Source organism: Halichondria panicea, chromosome 9 (assembly GCF_963675165.1).
Source record: "Halichondria panicea chromosome 9, odHalPani1.1, whole genome shotgun sequence".
Lineage (NCBI taxonomy): Eukaryota > Metazoa > Porifera > Demospongiae > Suberitida > Halichondriidae > Halichondria > Halichondria panicea.
The window spans coordinates 231,098-252,975 of NC_087385.1; the positions used below are offsets into that span (position 1 = coordinate 231,098).

At 45.1% G+C, this 21,878-nt stretch overlaps 4 protein-coding genes and 1 pseudogene across 14 annotated transcripts in view; 1 reads left to right on the forward strand and 4 right to left on the reverse strand.

Moving 5' to 3' along the window:
- Positions 1 to 738: 738 nt before the first annotated feature.
- LOC135340736 (uncharacterized) lies at positions 739 to 4,226 on the reverse strand. Its single transcript, XM_064537092.1, has 6 exons — positions 4,086 to 4,226; positions 3,440 to 3,956; positions 3,089 to 3,249; positions 2,842 to 3,027; positions 2,292 to 2,439; positions 739 to 2,168 (listed from the first exon to the last, which is right to left on the reverse strand). The coding sequence occupies exons 2-6, from the start codon at positions 3,951 to 3,953 to the stop codon at positions 883 to 885; spliced, it is 2,295 nt and encodes a 764-aa protein (XP_064393162.1). The 5' UTR covers positions 3,954 to 3,956; positions 4,086 to 4,226; the 3' UTR covers positions 739 to 882.
- Positions 4,138 to 7,552, reverse strand: LOC135340759 (AN1-type zinc finger protein 1-like). The gene is made up of 11 exons (XM_064537124.1): positions 7,473 to 7,552; positions 7,362 to 7,428; positions 5,794 to 5,860; positions 5,688 to 5,759; positions 5,601 to 5,643; positions 5,462 to 5,543; positions 5,173 to 5,374; positions 4,878 to 4,975; positions 4,678 to 4,752; positions 4,329 to 4,409; positions 4,138 to 4,280 (listed from the first exon to the last, which is right to left on the reverse strand). Exons 4-11 carry the CDS (start codon positions 5,737 to 5,739, stop codon positions 4,164 to 4,166), a joined length of 750 nt encoding a protein of 249 aa, XP_064393194.1. The 5' UTR covers positions 5,740 to 5,759; positions 5,794 to 5,860; positions 7,362 to 7,428; positions 7,473 to 7,552; the 3' UTR covers positions 4,138 to 4,163.
- Positions 5,750 to 21,878, forward strand: part of LOC135340771 (uncharacterized) — a 34,353-nt gene continuing 18,224 nt past the window's right edge. The window contains exons 1-7 of one of the 10 annotated variants that reach the window (XR_010396436.1): positions 5,750 to 6,209; positions 6,332 to 6,715; positions 7,272 to 7,436; positions 7,865 to 7,958; positions 8,551 to 8,708; positions 9,672 to 9,788; positions 10,109 to 10,387. Coding sequence is in view for 5 of the 10 variants with exons in the window: in XM_064537148.1 (XP_064393218.1) it covers positions 14,289 to 14,480; positions 16,099 to 16,128; positions 16,496 to 16,655; positions 17,610 to 17,623 (396 nt within the window). In the remaining 5 variants the exon portion in view is untranslated. Of the gene's footprint in view, positions 6,210 to 6,331; positions 6,716 to 7,271; positions 7,437 to 7,864; positions 7,959 to 8,550; positions 9,789 to 10,108; positions 10,388 to 13,757; positions 13,979 to 14,138; positions 14,481 to 16,098; positions 16,129 to 16,495; positions 17,731 to 18,022; positions 18,356 to 21,878 lie in introns of those variants that run through there. The other 9 variants (XR_010396438.1, XR_010396437.1, XR_010396434.1 and 6 more) reach the window with 9 other exon arrangements.
- Positions 10,453 to 13,920, reverse strand: LOC135340749 (uncharacterized; annotated as a pseudogene).
- Positions 18,355 to 21,877, reverse strand: LOC135340735 (uncharacterized). 2 transcript variants are annotated; one of them, XM_064537090.1, is made up of 6 exons: positions 21,827 to 21,877; positions 21,178 to 21,697; positions 20,832 to 20,989; positions 20,591 to 20,770; positions 20,037 to 20,184; positions 18,355 to 19,913 (listed from the first exon to the last, which is right to left on the reverse strand). In XM_064537090.1, the coding sequence occupies exons 2-6, from the start codon at positions 21,692 to 21,694 to the stop codon at positions 18,628 to 18,630; spliced, it is 2,289 nt and encodes a 762-aa protein (XP_064393160.1). In that variant the 5' UTR covers positions 21,695 to 21,697; positions 21,827 to 21,877; the 3' UTR covers positions 18,355 to 18,627. The 2 variants fall into 2 exon arrangements, with proteins under 2 accessions (XP_064393160.1, XP_064393159.1); XM_064537089.1 differs by lacking the exon at positions 21,827 to 21,877 and having other exon boundaries at positions 18,489 to 19,913; positions 21,178 to 21,769.

The window sequence follows — 21,878 nt, forward strand, 5'->3', positions numbered from 1 at the left end:
TTTAATTTCCTTTGAATTAGATTATGAATTTAAAATTTTGGCTTTGGTAGTTTTGTTGTATGTACAGTGAACAGTGAACTCTATGAGTCCTAGCTTCCCATGTACATGCATGTTATGTTCTGTCACCTTAATTACATAAACCTTAATTACATAAATTATACATTCTTCAATTTATCATTAATTGTATATACACATGATGATGATCTTACAAACAACATTATTAATGATGACAAGAGAATGCATGCATGCATGTATATTTGACATAAAGTAGAAAATTATATGACACAAACTATCAAGTGAGCATTCCTGTGGAGTTTGTGGAGTCACCACCCACCCACACACACACACACGCACACGCACCACACACACACGCGCGCACACACACCACACACACGAGTTGAAGTGTTTCCTGCCCACAGGACCTGGCCCCACCAGCACTGAACCCAGAGGCAGAGGAAGTGGATATAATAGAGAGTGAGGGGACGAGGGGAGTGGGCGGGGCACAAGGGGGTGGAGTCATATACGATGAAGATGAGGAGGATGAAGGAGTGGGCGGGGCACAGAGGGTGGGCTGCTCTCAACAGTGACACTCTTAGGAACTCTATATTCATCGCTTTGATTGTATTTATGGACTGGTTTTGTGGTTATTGCTATTGTTCTAATTATGTGAATAACGTTTGCCCATACCACTCATCATAATTATCGTGAACGGTAATATTGATTAGCATGAGACTGAGATAAAGTCAATAGTAATCATCATAATAGGAGAGTGCAAACACACACTACAAAAGCCAAAGCTAAAAATAAAAATCATAAAGTAATTAAAATCAATATTCAATACAAAGAAGCTGCTAGATAGATAAGTGTTCACATTATTTATAGTTAAAAGGGTGCTATTTTGTTCAGTTCCACCATCACCTGTGCCATGCTGGGTCGATGGCTGGGCTCTCTCTTAGTGCAGTGGAGTATCAGCTCGTACACTGCAGGACGCTGCCTCTGTACTTGGAGAATCATGTCTCGATAATGTTCAGCACTTGGGAATCGACTAGCGGTCACCTCACAGAGGACAATGCCGTAGCTGTACACATCGATCTTGACAGACTGTCTCAGAGGTGGAGTGAGAGGATCAAAGGCTTGAGGGATGACTTCAGGAGGGGAGTAGATTATGGCCCCCTCTCCCATCGTATGAGCATGCTGAAGGAAGTTGGCTGAGCCCAGGTCAGAGACCTTCCCCTTCCACTGGTGGTTGGGCATTCGCTGGAGGAGGACGTTGGGAGCACTCACATCACGGTGGATGATGGGATCGTAGCGCTGGTGCAGGTAGTTCAGAGCGAGGGCAATGTCCATGAAGATCGAGAGCCGATTTCCTGGGTCCAGTTGATTCCTCTCGTACGCTTGTCGGAGATTCATGTCCAGAAGCTCGGTGATGATGAGAGGAGGGGACTGGTCAAACACTGCCCCAATGAACTGCACCAGGTTGGGGTGTCGTACTTCAGCCAAGAGCCTCATTTCTCTCTGGAGTCTCTCTAGATTGCGTGGGTTGACAATGGCAGCAAAGAGTCGCTTGACGGCCACCGTCACTGTTCCCTCCAGCACCTCCCCCCATCCTCCAGTGCCAATCGTTCTCATCGTGATCACTCTGTTGGCCGGAATCCTCCACACCTCTGTGTTGTGTGCTGCCAACTCTTTCGTCTTGCCTTCTAACTCCCTCTCTAGAGCTGTGATTCGAGCAGACAGGTCAGCTTCTCTTCTGTTGGCCTCAGCCAATTCTCGATCTTTCACTTGTAAAAGTAATTGTGTAGCTTGCTCTCTTTGCTCTGCCAGCTGTGCTCTTTCCTCCGCATCTCCATGACGACAATTGGCCTCGGTCAATTCTCTAGCTTGTGTAGCTAATTCTCGATCTTTCTCTTGCAACTGTAGTTGGTGGTGACGTTGAGTGTCGTGCTCTCTCTGCTCTGCTGCTCGTAGCTGTTGTTCCAGAGCCCTCACCCGGTCTTGAGAGGAGTGGTCGCTGGTCTCACTGACTGATGAGGCACGAGCAGTTGCTTGTCTGATCCTCTTCTCACGCAATCGCTGGGCGGAGCCTCTAGTGTCGTTGTGGACCACATCCACGAGAGCCCACTTCCCAGCCAAGGGTCCAGCAACAGACGCTGAGGGTCCAATCAACTCTGTAGGGGGGATTAAGGAACAAATGTAACAGTATATGCATTCAGAGTCATTGACACATGTATTGTGTGTACTTGTCTATCAGACAATAGTTGCCATGGCTACATGTACTAGTAGCTGCTCACCAAATCTCAGTATGGTGGTCTCAGCAATGGTATCTCCCAGCCACTTCCGACAGCCTCCAAACACGAGGACCTCAGTGAGTCCTGGTCCCAGACTGGTGGCAGTGATGGAGTGGAGGTAACGTGGTGTCATTGACTCAGGAGGTGTCACCTGGAGGCACAAAAAATAATGCTCTGATAAATAAATGTTGAGTGTACAGTAGTACTGTGTATTCTGAACAGATCATCAGATAATCCATGTACTGTATGAAATAAATATAACATTACAACACGAGGAATCTCAAGGCTATGTGTTTTATATTACAGTGACCCTTTACCAAATTATGCCTCGAGGCTACGCGACCGTGTACGGAAGGGACTGTATGACTTTTATTACACGCTTGTAACCATGACAACGTGATATAATACAGTAAAGGTGTGTGTACATAGCACAAGTATTTAACATCCTCCTAGACTTCAATGTTATTTACTCTTGTAAATGAACGTCTCGTATCTCTTTATTACGTCCATTTATTACACGTACACTAACAGTTCATAATAAGACAAGACTCACCTCTGCCCACTGGACAGTGTCTACATCCAGTATCCACATGTCCCCCAGTGTCTTGTTGCCATTACCCATTCCTCCGTACACCAGTAGTTGAGGGTGGTCCTGACCATAGTTGAGACAACAGGCAGCATGGACTTCCCTCCCCACTGGCCATGGCTCTCCCTGTACTGGCTTCACCTTAGTGACCTCCTACACACAGTGAACACATAGTATTGTGCATTTCAATGTGGCAGTACTAATTCCAACTCACCATGGTCCTAAAATTAAACAGGTAGACTTCATTGAGCCTACCATCACGACCAGATTGGCTCCCTCCAAAGAGGACTGCCCTGTGCTGGTCCACCATGGTGAAGGTGAAGTCACTACAGGGAGGAGGTCTCTCTCCTCTGAGCTCAGGGGACGACCAGACACCTGGAAGTGGGGGTGGGGCAATTTAGAGAATGGTACAATGTTACATCATCCTTATAACATTGATTGATATGAAAGTGAACATGGTTTCCTATGTGAGTGAGGGTGGGACTCCGCCCACCAGTAGCTAGATACCCTATAAGTGTATGCAACGAAAACATACAGCGAATGTGCACACATTGATAAAAGTTACCATTTTGTGTGTCAAAGAAATGAAACTCGTTTGTCCTTCCCCCTCCACCAGACAGTCCAGTCTTGGTGAATGTTGATCCTGGTTGGGTGGTGCCCTCAATACCGAGTCCTCCAAAGCAGCACAGAGTTCTCTCATTCACACGGACAAGTCCACAGTAAGCCTTTTTCATAGGCTGACTACCAGAGGTTTGAACTTTGGTCCAATGGAGAGTGTCCAGATCAAGCTTGCTCATGTCATTGACGTAAGAAGACCCATCATGACCACCAAAGGTGTACAGGCAACGACCTACACAAACAGAGCAACCACCCGCCTCTCCAGGGGGTAGAGGTCCAGTGGTGGGCAAGAGGCTCCACAGCTCAGTGCTTGGATCATACACAGCAATGATGTTAGACCCCAGTCCTGGACCAGCCCCCCTCCACATGTAATGGCGTCCGTCAACTGCAGAAAATTGACCCCAACGAGGTGGTGATTCAACTGGTGGACGACCAAGAATGGAGCGAACAGCTTTCAACATTGTCTGCAGGAGTAAGGACAGTGAGCAATATATATACACACATTGGCTATCTAGACACTGATATACAGATCACATGTATCATACACACTTCTCTTATATACACACTTCTCTAGCTAGTATCTCTGAACTCACCTCATGGAAGACACTTCCTGTAATGTCAGCAGCCCCACCCACTTTCACAAACTTCACATAACAAAAATTTATTGGATATCATTTGCATTCATATTCTAGTGTAAGTGTAGTTCCCATGGTGATGACAGTGTGTATAAGGTCCTGTAGCTTATCAGACATGCCCAGTACTGCACCCTCACAATACAGACACAGCTTCTGTAGAGGAGCCACTCAAACAGTTAGTGTATTAGTGGTCTCACTTACTTGAGCATGTGCTTTGTGATTGTCGTTCTTTAGTTTGAATCTCTGAGCAATATAATCGACCGTCCGTCCAACACACCACTCCTATTCATTGTGTGTATTAGGTTTATGTACTTTGTTATGACATGTAATATAATAATCGTATAATACAGTGGAACTCAACAACCATCCTGCAGAAAGACCAACAGCAGATATAAATAAAAGGTCAAGTACCCAGTACAAAACAACCCCTCAACAAAGGTCACCTCTGTATAATGGCCAATATCTTATCCCCCAATGTTACAAGGTTCCACTGTATGGTATGGTATGCATTATACACTCCAGTGCATAAAGTGTTTCCCCGGGCGGTCACCTTGGAGACAAACATGGAGGTGTTAGGGAGTCCACTAGTCCTTGGCAGCTCCACTTCAAAATACACTCTTTCCACCTACAAAAGGGAGCACAATTCTCCAGTGAATACTGAGCATAATGCAGTAGTGAATAAGCAGCCACTTAACAGGACGATGGTCCAAGCTCTAGCTAACCTCCCCCAGCAACCACTCCACTGCATACCTGTGGTATGGAGTCCAGACCAACTGCTCTCATTTTTAACTTCATCAAAGCAACTTTTCCACTCATGTGTTTGGATGAACTGCCACCTTTCACCCCACCTGGCCAGTCAAAGAGTGCACACACATTGTTCAATAGTACACAGAATGTAGACATCCTATGAAGCGTGTACAAGTAGACTCAACAGTTAAAGTAGCTGAGATTAAGAGTGGTAGGGAACTAGAATAAAGAACGGAGTACTAAATTGCTCATTATTACAGGCTCAGTGTTGAGTACACCACACTGTTTGCATGCTCACTTGTTCCAGTTGCTTTGGCAGGTTGTCCCAGTGGCCTCCCCCTCACAGTCGTAGTAGAGTATTGCTCGGCTACTATCAGTGCAGGGCAGCTGTGGTCCTCCTGGTGTCTGTGCTGGATGCAATACGACTGCTCACAAGACTCACACAGCACACTAGTCACATGACGCTTCTTGCACGAGGGGAGGGAACAGTGGAAGAGAAACTATGGACACACGTTCAGTGCATGCCGGGGAGGGAGATGTATAATTACATTATTATGAGTTTGTCATCTAATTGTGTAAATGATTACCTCTTGTTTCTCAGGCAATGTGGATATAATATTTGTGTCGATGTGCTCACAGTTGTGAGAGGAGGGGACTCGATGATATTTACTGTGGCAAAACCAACAAATATGTAAATCGTAAAATGGTAGCTAGATCTCTACTTACCAAAATGTTTGATGACAGAGGTCACACACAAATGGAAGGAAATCTGAATATGAGTAGTTACAAAAAAACATTATTAATTTTGCATACCTAATCTGTTGCATTGAGGGAAAAAACAGTGTTCCCCAACATCAACTTCCATTCTTCTTAGTCTCTTGGTGTGACGTCATAAACGTCATCAGCCGCATATTTTTAATGGGCAATCTTAGCTCCACCCACACAATTTGTGAGTCATGATAAGCTAATGAAGAAACCTTTGATCTCTGCAAAGTGATAAACAGTTCATGAATTTTGTGCCTCAAGAGTTGTCTACCCAAATAGGGCTGTCTGGTCAAGCTAGCTCTGAGACTATCTGCCTGTTTAGGTAACAATAATAAACTATTAACAGTTATAACAAGTGTACAACCAGCTAGCTACGTGTGCTCACCTACTGTGCAGAATTGTGTGTTGTGCATGAGAGCCTTGTATCTAGATACTATAGCCTCAACTATACAGTTACTATAGAGCTGCACACACGACATGAATCAAGAGTCTATTGCTATTAAGTACAGATAACTAGGTCTCCCAAAGATGATGAATTGTTGAGACTGTGTGTTGTGGTTAAATTCCAAGGCAAGTGTTAGTCCTAGATTGTACACAGCTAGTCTTGATAGCTCCACTGCACAATATAGCCGTACTGTTGTGTGTCCTATATATAAACTGCATTAACGTATATACCGTTGTCTCTATTACAGGCCTAGTGGCTGACGTATACAGATATGAAGCTATCAGAGATATTGCAAGCGTTTCATGGCCTCGAGGCGTGCGATCGTGTGGACCTCATCTGTCGAATGCTACGTCACTGTCTGGCATTTGAATCTTGATTCTTTGGTACCGTATTATTAGACGCCTCTAAAGAGCATTATAAATCACAAGTGAATAAAATTGAGATACATGCCAACAGAGTGAGCTACTACAAGCCCTTCCAAGAGTCAGGCCTCTCTCACCAAGTATGTCTCAAACTGTGCAGTTCTCTGTCTGTTGTGCATTCGGATAATCGACCTGTGGCTGAGGTCGTATTCCAACTACTCAACGATAAGAAAGTGCAGACGTTTTTTGAGGATTGCAATGAGCTCAAAGTAAGAATGGACACTGTCAGTGTTTCAGTATAATCTCTAACTCCATTTGCATGAGGTGTTCATATTCATTATTAGCTAGTGTGGTGGGTATTGCTTCTATAGTGGTTGTTATGTATTACCTAGGATCACTCATGCCACCTACTCATTTGCTAAAAGCTCTCACTGTATACCAAGTTGTGGCAGATGTTTCTGGCCAAGCCACAATATTTGCTGTTTTAGTGGGTTTCATATAATAGAATAGCCATGCAGAGTGGTGACCTGGATTAGGGTGTGTTGATGTGCCTGCAAGGTGATGTGCCTGCAAGGATCTGCGGGTATTTCAATGTTGTACCAACAATCACATACTCACTAACTGTATGCCTGAGCACGTCATGAGCTAAAGCAATACACAGCTATACAAGTGTTTGTCCAGGTGCATGTACACTGCTCCTAATGGATGGCACATTGTCTGCACTCCAGTTATCAACTTGACTCACTTGTCAGTTGACTAGACTAATAGTTAACAGTATTCTCAGTCCAATGCTTATAATACTATATCTATTCGCCCTGTGTCTAGGTGCTGAAGGATTTCCGCCTCCTCTACGTGATGGCTGTGAATCACCCTGCTCTCTCATTGAACCAGCGTCAGCTACTCATGTACACATACCTGCAACGAATGGACCTGCTCTTTATAGAGAAGTCAAAGTACTCCTTCTCTGGAAGCTTCTCAGGATCTGTGGAGGTAGGGAATAGTATGGTTGTGAGTATATGAGTCCACCTCTCTCTAGAGTGTTCCCATGTCCATCTTGATTCCTCTATAATGCCTCACTGTAGCCACTCATTAGTGCTAGTATGTCTGTGAGTATTGTAGAGAGCTTTATCACATGTGTAGCATCAATACAGCTGCTCTGTGTCATATCTTACCTCCCTCATAATTCCTGTCAGTCATTGGATGGATATTGATGAGCCTCTTGTTATGGGGACCAACCCTCGAGATATTTTTATCAATCGCCATGTGCTGGCTCTATACCGTTAGTTTTGCAATGGCCTGAAATCTGATAAATAATTCTGTATAATTATAGTATATCATTATTAGGGAGATCGAATGTGTTGTATTGTATTGTGAGGTGGTGTGACTTGTGTTGTTGTTTGTTGCCTCCCTCCCTCCAGTGGCCCAGTTCATGCACGTGCTGAGACAGAGGATCCAGCTGGGGGCCACTGAGTCCATCTACCTCATGGTCAATGGCCTCACTCCCACCACCAGGTACACACATGCCAGGGGAATGCTATCTAGTGATCACACTAGTTGTGTAATGCATTGAAGCTGGTGTATACAGTGTAGTTATTGGACACTTTATTAAAGGTTGTGTAATGAAGGCCTATATACATGTAGCCATTCTTGCAGCTTTGTTTACTAGGCTAATAAAGCTTGAGACTATATTGAACCCTGTCAACATGTAAGAGGTGTATATTTCCAACGTCTTACATAGTGACAAGGTAAGTACAACTACTCACAAGTGTGTGGTAATCTACTCTCTCGACTGCAAGCACTGTAGAATGGTAGCTCTATCCACACATTGTAAGACCTGTGTACCCTGTAATGTTATCATCACCTAATCTAAATTGTTGCGATCATAAACGTGAGGGGGGTTGTAGTTGAACATCTTTTAACAGCCATTACTTTCCTACCGTTGATCCAATGTCAAAAATTGTATGATTTTCTGAAAGCTTAGAAAGAGGCCTTTTAAATGATCAATCCAGCATTTGGATTGGGCAATAATTTGTCATTTTCGGCCTTGGGCTATTATCCATGGTGTGGTCAAATTGGCAAATACTTTTATCTTCACATCTTGCAGCAGCTGGATCACACCGACTACAGGAGAGTCGACTGTGACCTGTTTGTAGAAGAGCATCAGTTTAAGGGAGGCCTTGTGTGGCTTCACTTGCACTCTGTACCCCCTGGACGGGAGGAGCGTGCGTGTGTCCAAGTCACCAGGAGCAGTGCTGTCACCAGGTGAGTAGGTGGCTGGTAGGAGGAGGATTGTGTATAGGGCTGCCTTTGAGAGGAGTGTACATACAAGCTATTATAGTGTGTCCCAGCCTTACAAGCTGAGGGGACATGTGTTAGGGTTAGGTACCTTAGGACTTTTGATCTGGCAGCTTTAACAAGACTTAGGCTATTTATTATCAAGGGCGTACACCCTTGTTATTATCCATGAGAACCAAAGCAACTGAATTGAAAGTGATAGCTAAGAGTACCAGTGTGAAGGAGGGAGGTTCATTGAGGTGTACTGGCATGGCTGTCTTATATATAGTGACATCCTTCTTGTTCTTCAATACACTGTAGAGGTGGTGTGGCCAAATTGGCAAATACCGTATAGCGGATATTTCGAGGGTATAAATGTTTGTGGTTTTCGCTGATCAAGCATCTACCGCGAACATTTATACCCACGAATTTAATATCGCACGCATACACGCTGCAGAAAGACTGCTATTCTGAATTCCCGAAAACCTTTTAAACGGTCAATCCGCGAAAGTGTATACCCTCGAAATATACCCACTATACGGTAGTTTTATCACTCAAATATGAAATTTGATGATATCATTTTAGAGAAGAAGATCTTTTGGAACGGGTCATAATTAGGGTTAGGTATAGGACTTTTGATCTTGTTATTTCTATTTTCACTTCATGTGTATGTATTTATAGTCTTGTGGTCATGTGCAATACTAACAGTGGTTGTGTTGTGTGGGCAGTATATTGTACGTAGGTACATGTACAGTTGCTAAAAAGCTACAAACACTCTGCCAATCTAATTACAACATACTGAAAGTAGTATCAATTGAGTTTACAATGTGTGTGTACATGTACAGTACTGTGTGTGTGTGTGTGTGTGTGTGTGTGTGTGTGTGTGTGTGTGTGTGTGGTGTGTGGTGTGTGTGTGTGTGTGTGTGTGTGTGTGTGTGTGTGTGTGTCCAGGGTCTGGAGGGTGAGGGGATGCCAGTGTTCAGGAGGCCTCATGTCAAGGGCAACCTCTATGTTCAGTTCACCATCCAATTCCCTGACTCTGCTTTCCTCGAGGAGAGTCAACTAAAGGTATGCAGTGGCTATAATCATGTGATATGTGTGTGCAGTGTAGGCAGCCTCTCAATACACAGGCCTCCACTGTATACCACCTTGTCTTCTATAATTAAGGTGTCTATGTGAAGTAGTTGGTAAACTAATCCAATACACAGGCCACCACTGTATAGCAATGTACTCTACCCCCCCCCCCCCACACACACACACACACACACACACACACACCACCCACACACACACACACACACACACACACACACACACACACACACACCACCCACACACACACACACACACACACACACACACACACACACACACACACACACACACAGGAGTTGAAGTGTTTCCTGCCCACAAGACCTGGCCCCACCAGCACTGGACCCAGAGGCAGAGGAAGTGGATATGATAGAGAGTGAGGGGACGAGGGGAGTGGGCGGGGCACAAGGGGGTGGAGCCATATACGATGAAGATGAGGAGGATGAAGGAGTGGGCAGGGCACAGAGGGTGGGCTGCTCTCAACAATGACACTCTTAGGAACTCTATATTCACTGCTTTGATTGTATTTATGGACTGGTTTTGTGGTTATTGCTATTGTTCTAATTATGTGAATAACGTTTGCCCATACCACTCGTCATAATTATTGTGAACGGTAATATTGATTAGCATGAGACTGAGATAAAGTCAATAGTAATCATCATAATAGGAGAGTGCAAACACACACTACAAAAGCCAAAGCTAAAAATTAAAATCATAAAGTAATTAAAATCAATATTCAATACAAAGACGATACTAGATAGATAAGTGTTCACATTGTTCATAGTTAAAAGGGTGCTATTTTGTTCAGTTCCACCATCACCTGTGCCATGCTGGGTCGATGGCTGGGCTCTCTCTTAGTGCAGTGGAGTATCAGCTCGTACACTGCAGGACGCTGCCTCTGTACTTGGAGAATCATGTCTCGATAATGTTCAGCACTTGGGAATCGACTAGCGGTCACCTCACAGAGGACAATGCCGTAGCTGTACACATCGATCTTGACAGACTGTCTTGGAGGTGGATTAAACGGATCTGCGGCTTGAGGGATGACTTCAGGAGGGGAGTAGATTATGGCTCCCTCTCCCATCGTATGAGCATGCTGCAGGAAGTTGGCTGAGCCCAGGTCAGAGACCTTCCCCTTCCACTGGTGGTTGGGCATTCGCTGGAGGAGGACGTTGGGAGCACTCACATCACGGTGGATGATGGGATCGTAGCGCTGGTGCAGGTAGTTCAGAGCTAGGGCAATGTCCATGGATCGAGAGGCGGTTTCCTGGGTCCAGTTGATTCTCTTCGTACGCTTGTCGGAGATTCATGTCCAGAAGCTCGGTGATGATGAGAGGAGGGGACTGGTCAAACACTGCCCCAATGAACTGCACCAGGTTGGGGTGTCGTACTTCAGCCAAGAGCCTCATTTCTCTCTGGAGTCTCTCCAGATTGCGTGGGTTGACAATGGCAGCAAAGAGACGCTTGATGGCCACCGTCACTGTTCCCTCCAGCACCTCCCCCCATCCTCCAGTGCCAATCGTTCTCATCGTGATCACTCTGTTGGCCGGAATCCTCCACACCTCTGTGTTGTGTGCTGCCAACTCTTTCGTCTTGCCTTCTAACTCTCTCTCTAAAGCTGTGATTCGAGCAGACAGGTCAGCTTCTCTTCTGTTGGCCTCAGCCAATTCTCGATCTTTCACTTGTAAAAGTAATTGTGTAGCTTGCTCTCTTTGCTCTGCCAGCTGTGCTCTTTCCTCCGCATTTCCATGACGACGGTTGGCCTCAGTCAATTCTCTAGCTTGTGTAGCTAATTCTCGATCTTTCTGTTGCAACTGTAGTTGGTGGTGACGTTGAGTGTCGTGCTCTCTCTGCTCTGCTGCTCGTAACTGTTGTTCCAGAGCCCTCACCCGGTCTTGAGAGGAGTGGTCGTTGGTCTCACTGACTGATGAGGCACGAGCAGTTGCTTGTCTGATCCTTTTCTCACTCAGTCGCTGGGCGGAGCCTCTAGTGTCGTTGTGGGCCACATCCACGAGAGCCCACTTCCCAGCCGAGGGTCCAGCAACAGACGCTGAGGGTCCAGTCAACTCTGTAGGGGGGATTAAGGAACAAATGTAACAGTATATGCATTCAGAGTCATTGAATTGTGTGTACTTGTCTATCAGATAATAGTTGCCATGGCTACATGTACTAGTAGCTGCTCACCAAATCTCTGTATTGTAGTCTCAGAAACAGGTTTACATAGTGGCCACTCCCGATTGCCTCCAAACACGAGGACCTCAGTGAGTCCTGGTCCCAGACTGGTGGCAGTGATGGAGTGCATGCAACGTGGTGTCATTGACTCAGGAGGTGTCACCTGGAGGCACAAAAAATAATGCTCTGATAAATAAATGTTGAGTGTACAGTAGTACTGTGTATTCTGAACAGATCATCAGATAATCCATGTACTGTATGAAATAAATATAATATTACAACACGAGGAATCTCAAGGCTATGTGTTTTATATTACAGTGACCCTTTACCAAATTATGCCTCGAGGCTACGCGACCGTGTACGGAAGGGACTGTATGACTTTTATTACACGCTTGTAACCTTGACAACGTGATATAATACAGTAAAGGTGTGTGTACATAGCACAAATATTTAACATCCTCCTAGACTTCAAAGTTATTTACTCTTGTAAATGAACGTCTCGTATCTCTTTATTATGTCCATTTATTACACGTACACTAACAGTTCATAATAAGACAAGACTCACCTCTGTCCACTGGACAGTGTCTACATTAAGTGTCCACATGTCCCCCAGTGTCTTCCTGCCATCATCCAGTCCTCCGTACACCAGTAGTTGAGGGTGGTCCTGGCCATAGTTGAGACAACAGGCAGCATGGGCTGACCTCTCCACTGGCCATGGCTCTCCCTGTACTGGCTTCACCTTAGTGACCTCCTACACACAGTGAACACACAGTATTGTGCATTTCAATGTGGCAGTACTAATTCCAACTCACCATGGTCCTAAAATTGAATAGGTAGACGTCATTGAGCCTACCACCATGACCAGGTTGGTCCCCTCCAAAGAGGACTGCCTTGTGCTGGTCCACCATAGTGAAGGTGAAGCTACTACAGGGAGGAGGTCTCTCTCCTCTGAGCTCAGGGGACGACCAGACACCTGGAAGTGGGGGTGGGGCAATTTAGAGAATGGTACAATGTTACATCATCCTTATAACATTGATTGATATGAAAGTGAACATGGTTTCCTATGTGAGTGAGGGTGGAACTCCGCCCACCAGTAGCTAGATACCCTATAAGTGTATGCGGTGACAAAAATTTACCATTTTGTGTGTCAAAGAAATGGAACTCGTTTGTCCGTCCACTTCCACCAAACAGTCCAGTCTTGGTGAATGTTGATCCTGGTTGTGTGGTGCCCTCAATACCGGCGCCTCCAAAGCAGCACAGAGTTCTCTCATTCACACGAACAAGTCCACAGCCAACTTTTTTCATAGGCTGACTACCAGAGGTTTGAACTTTGGTCCACTGGAGAGTGTCCAGAATCAAGCTTGCTCATGTCATTGAAGTAAGAAGACCCATCATAACCACCAAAGGTGTACAGGCAACGACCTACACAAACAAAGCAACCACCAAGCTCTCCAGGGGGTAGAGGTCCAGTGGTGGGCAAGAGGCTCCACAGCTCAGTGCTTGGATCATACACAGCAATGATGTTAGACCCCCGTCCTGGACCAATCCCCCTCCACATGTAATGGTGTCCGTCAACTGCAGAAAATTGACCCCAACGAGGTGGTGGTTCAACTGGAGCATCCATTACCTGCACAGGAGTGATCATGAGACAGTGTTTATGCCATCACACACACACACACACAATCATTGGTTGAGCCTGGACTAAGGTTATGCATGCTAGCTATAGGACCTAATCAGATCAACAACCATCACATGACTGACATGAACTCTGTATATCTATAGCTATAGCAGCAATGAGACACAGCATTTCAACTTACAAGTCATGGACAGTAGAACACTCCCTCAGAGATATCAGAGAGCTGCTATTGTTGTTGGAGTTCTGTTGATCTTGCATACCAGCCACTCCCCCACTATTGCAAAGGTTATGAGGAGCCCACTCCCAAAATGGCTGGAGGAGGTAGAGATCTGAAGGTTGTCTAGCGCTGCAGGAGTAGGTGAGTGTAACTAGGAATACTAGGAATATTGCACATACAGCTTATACCCATAGGCCTGTCAATGGGCAATATTATAGGTCTAGGTCTAGTCTAGTTGCAGAGCATGTCGTACAATGTGTAAAGATTGCTCATGACAGTGTGTGTATTTATCATTGTGTAGAGGAGATGTGTTTGTTGAGTGGGAGCATCCTCCGTCACCACCACTCTCCAGTATCCATGGAGATGACACTATCCTCTTTGAGCTCCTGAGAACTAAACAACATTCAACAGTTGACGACAATCGACGATGCAATTACGTTAGAATCCAGCCATGCATGACATGTGCACAGACTGTGGGGGGTCTGGTATCAAGGTGACCCACCGCCCACTCGGCCCCGGCATGATGCAGCAGATACAGAGCGTGTGCACAGACTGTGGGGGGTCTGGTGATTACATAAGAGACAAGGGCAAGTGCAAGAAATGCAAAGGAAAGCGTCTCGTGGAAATCAACCACAAACAAGAGGTATGAGAATAATTAGAGCACTGCTGTTAGTGAGTCTATGCCAGCCACAATCACTTAGAGACACTTTCCACTGGAATAATTAATATGGGCTACAATTCATGGTCGGTCATGAAATGTGGTCCAAGTGCCAATGTTTGAAAGGCTTAATTAATTTATTTCTGGTTACCTACTTTCAGTGACTTTGTGGTATCCTGAAAGCTTAAAAGATGCTATTTCAGTTGGTATGTTCAACCATAGATTGAACAGTAAGAGGGATTGGAAACGACCATGCAGGCCCTTCTGTGTAAACCGGTGAAACACTCCGCGTTATGATTTTGCGCTTGCTTAGTTTTACCGTACTCCGGTTGTATTTCAACTGTTTCTAGCTCTCCTATCCACTAGCGATCACTCAGGGGCTGGGAGGTACTCTAGAGAAGAAAGTTTACACCACTGACTAAGTCCGTTGTCTTTTACTCCGTTTTTAATTTTGTTGAGTTTAGCTTACTCCATGTCAACTTTTCTCTTTCCCTGCTGTGAAGCGGAAACTTGACTTGGTTATTATGTATCTAAGTGCTATATAGAATGGCTTCATGCTATGGATAAGCTGTACTGTTCATAAACGTTTGCGGTATATAGTCTTTCAAACTGCTTTAGTATACTTTTAGACACACCACGGGCCTTGACTTCCCACGACTTCATAGTAGTAAGGGCTATTCCTTCTTGTATAGCATTTACTATGCCTCGGTGCACATGCGCAAGCGAGGGATACGGTAGTGTGTTTGTGTGTCTGTCTGTGTAGACTGCTACAGCTGCTCAAGGATCAATGAAGTGCAAGTAAGAGTTTCTATAGGCTTCTAGTCATGTTTTCAATTTGTGGATTTGCAAAATAATGCTTTGTTCTCGAGTTATGCCTAGTTTTGCTTACTTGGAATGCCATTGCAGCTTTTTCAGAAGAGCACGTAGCCAAACTTGTTTACCGAGTGTTACTACTCTACTTAGTAGTTAGCTCTGCACTAGAACGCTAGCTATTGGTAGCTGCAAGAGTGAGAAGAGAGCTGCAAGGTTCTGCTGATGGCAGCCATTAATTTAGACTTGAACTTTTGACATCAATGGTTTTTAACAACAATCATGGTTGATAATTACTCACTCTTGCAGCAAATTTATTACGCAAAAATGTTCATCATGTGTATATAAATTAGCTATTAGTAGCTTTATGTTATATAGCTTTGGCATCTCCACCGAGGCATCAGCACCTGCGGTGCTTTCATTTGTTTAGTGATAGTGGCTGAGTTGCTTAGTCGACCTTTTAGAGCTAGATTTTCTTTACTTTTTAATAATCGTGATCAATTTCACCATTTCTATGTACAGCACGTTGTATGGCAGTCAAGACAGGATTAATCCTTTGTAGTTTTAGCCACGCCCTATAACCCGGAGTGTTTCATGCAAACATTTTCGTTTCCAATCCCTCCTACTGTTCTATCTATGGTTCAACCCATTTTCGACCAATACCATGATTAAACCAAAGATGGTACTAGTCACGTGATGTTAGCCTATAATTATAATATGTTTCCTACGTGTTACATTATTATTTAACCTCTGAACTCGTGTGAACTAAACACTTTATGTCTTGTCTCTTCAGAACACTGCTGGTGACGACCATAGTGACAAGGTAAGTACAACTGCTCACAAATGTGTGGTAATCTACTCTCTAGACTGCAAGCACTGTAGAATGGCAGCTCTATCCACACATTGTAAGACCTGTGTACCCTGTAATGTTACTATCACCTAATCTCAATTGTTGCGATCATAAACGTGAGGGGGGTTGTAGTTGAACATCTGTTAACAGCCACTACTTTCCTACCGTTGATCCAATGTCAAAAATTGTATGATTTTCTGAAAGCTTAGAAAGAGGCCTTTTAAATGATCTATCCAAAATTTAGATGGGGCAATAATTTGTCATTTTTTGGCCTTGGACTATGGGCTATTATCCATGGTGTGGTCAAATTGGCAAATACTTTTATTTTCACATCTTGCAGCAGCTGGATCACATCGACTACAGGAGAGTCGACTGTGACCTGTTTGTGGAGAAGAGCATCAGTTTAAGAGAGGCCTTGTGTGGCTTCACTTGCACTCTGTACCCCTTGGACGGGAGGAACATGGGTGTGTCCAGGTCACCAGGAGCAGTGTTGTCACCAGGTGAGTAGGTGGCTGGTAGGAGGAGGATTGTGTATAGGGCTGCCTTTGAGAGGAGTGTACATACAAGCTATTATAGTGTGTCCCAGCCTTACAAGCTGAGGGGACATGTGTTAGGGTTAGGTACCTTAGGACTTTTCATCTGGCGGCTTTAACAAGACTTGGGCTATTTATAATCAAGGCGACACCCTTGTTATTATCCATGAGAACCAAAGCAACTGAATTGAAAGTGATAGCTAAGAATACCAGTGTGAAGGAGGGAGGTTCATTGAGGTGTACTGGCATGGCTGTCTTATATATAGTGACATCCTTCTTGTTCTTCAATACACTGTAGAGGTGGTGTGGCCAAATTGGCAAATACCATATAGCGGATATTTCGAGGGTATAAATGTTCGTGGTTTTTGCTGATCAAGCATCTACCGCGAACATTTATTCCCACGAATTTAATATCGCACACATACACGCTGCAGAAATACTGCTATTCTGAATTCCCGAAAACCTTTCTAACGGTCAATCCGCAAAAGTGTATACCCTCGAAATATACCCGCTATACGGTAGTTTTATCACTCAAATATTAAATTTGATGATGTCATTTTAGAGAAGAAGCTCTTTCAGATGCTTAATTCCCGAATTTGGAACGGGTCATAATTAGGGTTAGGTATAGGACTTTTGATCTTGTTATTTCTATTTTCACTTCATGTATTTATAGTCTTGTGGTCATGTGCAATACTAACAGTGGTTGTGTTGTGTGGGCAGTATTGTACGTAGGTACATGTACAGTTGCTAAAAAGCTACGAAAACTCTGCCAATCTAATTACAACATACTGAAAGTAGTATCAATTGAGTTTACAATGTGTGTGTACATGTACAGTACTGTGTGTGTGTGTGTGTGTGTGTGTGTGTGTGTGTGTGTGTGTGTGTGTGTGTGTGTTGGTGTGTGTGTGTGTGTGTGTCCAGGGTCTGGAGGGTGAGGGGATGCCAGTGTTCAGGAGGCCTCATGTCAAGCTAGGGCAACCTCTATGTTCAGTTCACCATCCAATTCCCTGACTCTGGTTTCCTGGAGGAGAGTCAACTAAAGGTATGCAGTGGCTATAATCATGTGATATGTGTGTGCAGTGTAGGCAGCCTCTCAATACACAGGCCTCCACTGTATAAATGCAATATCTTTATGCTGTACCACCTTGTCTTCTATAATTAAGGTGTCTTTGTGAAGTAGTTGGTATACTGATCCAATACACAGGCCCCCACTGTATAGCAATGTACTCTACCCCCCCCCCACACACACACACCACCCACACACACACATACCCACACACACACACACACACACACACACACACACACACACACACACACCCACACACACACAGGAGTTGGAGTGTCTCTTACCCACAGGACCTGACCCACCAGCACTGGACCCAGAGGCAGAGGAAGTGGATATGATAGAGAGTGAGGGGACGAGGGGAGTGGGCGGGGCACAAAGGGGTGGAGCTATATACGATGAAGATGAGGAGGATGAAGGAGTGGGCGGGGCACAGAGGGTGGGCTGCTCTCAACAATGACACTCTTAGGAACTCTATATTCACCGCTTTGTTTGTATTTATGGACTGGTTTTGTGGTTACTGCTATTGTTCTAATTATGTGAATAACGTTTGCCCATACCACTCATCATAATTATTGTGAACGGTAATATTGATTAGCATGAGACTGAGATAAAGTCAATAGTAATCATCATAATAGGAGAGTGCAAACACACACTACAAAAGCCAAAGCTAAAAATATAATTCTAGTAATTAAAAATCAATATTAATTCAAGAAGCTAGCTACTAGATAATTATAAGTGTTGACATTGTTCAAACAATTAGTGTGTCATATAACACAGAGTCCCACAATTGGGTATTAATTATCAACTACAACCTAAAAAAAAGGAAGCTATACTATAGATAAGTGTTCACCGTATATACATTGTTCATAGTTAAAAGGGTGCTATTTTGTTCAGTTCCACCATCACCTGTGCCATGCTGGGTCGATGGCTGGGCTCTCTCTTAGTGCAGTGGAGTATCAGCTCACACATAACAGGTTGCTCTCTCTGTACTTGGAGAATTATGTCTCGATAATGTTCAGCACTTGGGAATCGACTAGCGGTCACCTCACAGAGGACAATACCGTAGCTGTACACATCGATCTTGACAGACTGTCTCAGAGGTGGAGTGAGAGGATCAAAGGCTTGAGGGATGACTTCAGGAGGGGAGTAGATTATGGCCCCCTCTCCCATTGTATGAGCATGCTGCAGGAAGTTGGCTGAGCCCAGGTCAGAGACCTTCCCCTTCCACTGGTGGTTGGGCATTCGCTGGAGGAGGACGTTGGGAGCACTCACATCACGGTGGATGATGGGATCGTAGCGCTGGTGCAGGTAGTTCAGAGCGAGGGCAATGTCCATGAAGATCGAGAGGCGGTTTCCTGGGTCCAGTTGATTCTCTTCGTACGCTTGTCGGAGATTCATGTCCAGAAGCTCGGTGATGATGAGAGGAGGGGACTGGTCAAACACTGCCCCAATGAACTGCACCAGGTTGGGGTGTCGTACTTCAGCCAAGAGCCTCATTTCTCTCTGGAGTCTCTCCAGATTGCGTGGGTTGACAATGGCAGCAAAGAGTCGCTTGACGGCCACCGTCACTGTTCCCTCCAGCACCTCCCCCCATCCTCCAGTGCCAATCGTTCTCATCGTGATCACTCTGTTGGCCGGAATCCTCCACACCTCTGTGTTGTGTGCTGCCAACTCTTTCGTCTTGCCTTCTAACTCCCTCTCTAGAGCTGTGATTCGAGCAGACAGGTCAGCTTCTCTTCTGTTGGCCTCAGCCAATTCTCGATCTTTCACTTGTAAAAGTAATTGTGTAGCTTGCTCTCTTTGCTCTGCCAGCTGTGCTCTTTCCTCCGCATCTCCGTGACGATGGTTGGCCTCGGTCAATTCTCTAGCTTGTGTAGCTAATTCTCGATCTTTCTCTTGCAACTGTAGTTGGTGGTGACGTTGAGTGTCGTGCTCTCTCTGCTCTGCTGCTCGTAACTGTTGTTCCAGAGCCCTCACCCGGTCTTGAGAGGAGTGGTCGCTGGTCTCACTGACTGATGAGGCACGAGCAGTTGCTTGTCTGATCCTCTTCTCACTCAGTCGCTGGGCAGAGCCTCTAGTGTCGTTGTGGGCCACATCCACGAGAGCCCACTTCCCAGCCGAGGGTCCAGCAACAGACGCTGAGGGTCCAGTCAACTCTATAGGGGGGATTAAGGAACAAATGTAACAGTATATGCATTCAGAGTCATTGACACATGTATTGTGTGTACTTGTCTATCAGACAACAGTTGCCATGGCTACATGTACTAGTAGATGCTCACCAAATCTCAGTATGGTGGTCTCAGCAATGGCATCTCCCCCCCACTTCCGCTGGCCTCCAAACACGAGGACCTCAGTGAGTCCTGGTCCCAGACTGGTGGCAGTGATGGAGTGGTAGCAACGTGGTGTCATTGACTCAGGAGGTGTCACCTGGAGGCACAACAAATAATGCTCTGATAAATAAATGTTGAGTGTACAGTAGTACTGTGTATTCTGAACAGATCATCAGATAATCCATGTACTGTATGAAATAAATATAACATTACAACACGAGGAATCTCAAGGCTATGTGTTTTATATTACAGTGACCCTTTACCAAATTATGCCTCGAGGCTACGCGACCGTGTACGGAAGGGACTGTATGACTTTTATTACACGCTTGTAACCTTGACAACGTGATATAATACAGTAAAGGTGTGTGTACATAGCACAAGTATTTAACATCCTCCTAGACTTAATTCAGAGTTATTTACTCTTGTAAATGAACGTCTCGTATCTCTTTATTACGTCCATTTATTACACGTACACTAACAGTTCATAATAAGACAAGACTCACCTCTGCCCACTGGACAGTGTCTACATCCAGTATCCACATGTCCCCCAGTGTCTTATCATTATCCCCTCCGTACACCAGTAGTTGAGGGTGGTCCTGGCCATAGTTGAGACAACAGGCAGCATGGCCTTCCCTCTCCACTGGCCATGGCTCTCCCTGTACTGGCTTCACCTTAGTGACCTCCTACATACAGTGAACACACAGTATTGTGCATTTCAATGTGGCAGTACTAATTCCAACTCACCATGGTCCTGAAGTCAAACAGGTAGACTTCATTGACCCTAACATAGCCAAATTGAAACCCTCCAAAGAGGACTGCCCTGTGCTGGTCCACCATAGTGAAGGTGAAGCCACTACAGGGAGGAGGTCTCTCTCCTCTGAGCTCAGGGGACGACCAGGCACCTGGAAGTTGGGGTGGGGCAATTTAGAGAATGGTACAATGTTACATCATCCTTATAACATTGATTGATATGAAAGTGAACATGGTTTCCTATGTGAGTGAGGGTGGGACTCCGCCCACCAGTAGCTAGATACCCTATAAGTGTATGCAATGAAAACATACAGCGAATATGCACGTTGACAAAAGTTACCATTTTGTGTGTCAAAGAAATGAAACTCGTTTGTCTTTCCCCTTCCATCAGGGTGTCCAGTCTTGGTGAATGTTGATCCTGGTTGTGTGGTGCCCTCCATACTGACGCCTCCAAAGCAGCACAGAGTTCTCTCATTCACACGGACAAGTCCACAGTAAGCCTTTTTCATAGGCTGACTACCAGAGGTTTGAACGTTGGTCCACTGGAGAGTGTCCAGATCAAGCTTGCTCATGTCATTAGAGTAAGAAGACCCATCCCAACCACCAAAGGTGTACAGGCAACGACCTACACAAACAGAGCAACCACCATGCTCTCCAGGGGGTAGAGGTCCAGTGGTGGGCAAGAGGCTCCACAGCTCAGTGCTTGGATCATACACAGCAATGATGTTAGACCCCAGTCCTGGACCAAGCCCCCTCCACATGTAATGGTGTCCATCAACTGCAGAGAAATGACAATAACGAGGTGATGGTTCAACTGGTGGTAGACGACCAAGAAAGGAGCGAACAGCTTTCAACATTGTCTGCAGGAGTAAGGACAGTGAGCAATATACATACACACATTGGCTATCTAGACACTGATATACAGATGACATGTATCATACACACTTCTCTTATGTACACACTTCTCTAGCTAGTATCTCTGAACTCACCTCATGGAAGACACTTCCTGTAATGTCAGCAGCCCCACCCACTTTCACAAAC

What these genes read in the sequence shown, in the direction of transcription:
- LOC135340735 (XM_064537089.1), bottom strand. Translation starts at nt 21,769, where the DNA reads ATGTCATCTGTATATCAGTGTCTAGATAGCCAATGTGTGTATGTATAT. An exon ending in TGTTTGACTTCAGGACCATG is followed by an intron (nt 20,771 to 20,831) that starts GTGAGTTGGAAT and finishes CACTGTATGTAG; the next exon opens with GAGGTCACTAAGGTGAAGCC. An exon ending in GACCACCATACTGAGATTTG is followed by an intron (nt 19,914 to 20,036) that starts GTGAGCATCTAC and finishes TCCCCCCTATAG; the next exon opens with AGTTGACTGGACCCTCAGCG.
- LOC135340736 (XM_064537092.1), bottom strand. Translation starts at nt 3,953, where the DNA reads ATGTTGAAAGCTGTTCGCTCCATTCTTGGTCGTCCACCAGTTGAATCA. An exon ending in TTTCTTTGACACACAAAATG is followed by an intron (nt 3,250 to 3,439) that starts GTAACTTTTATC and finishes CCCCACTTCCAG; the next exon opens with GTGTCTGGTCGTCCCCTGAG. An exon ending in GACCACCATACTGAGATTTG is followed by an intron (nt 2,169 to 2,291) that starts GTGAGCAGCTAC and finishes TCCCCCCTACAG; the next exon opens with AGTTGATTGGACCCTCAGCG.
- LOC135340759 (XM_064537124.1), bottom strand. Translation starts at nt 5,739, where the DNA reads ATGGAAGTTGATGTTGGGGAACACTGTTTTTTCCCTCAATGCAACAGA. An exon ending in CTCTGTCATCAAACATTTTG is followed by an intron (nt 5,544 to 5,600) that starts GTAAGTAGAGAT and finishes GTTTTGCCACAG; the next exon opens with TAAATATCATCGAGTCCCCT. An exon ending in CCTCCATGTTTGTCTCCAAG is followed by an intron (nt 4,410 to 4,677) that starts GTGACCGCCCGG and finishes CACAATGAATAG; the next exon opens with GAGTGGTGTGTTGGACGGAC.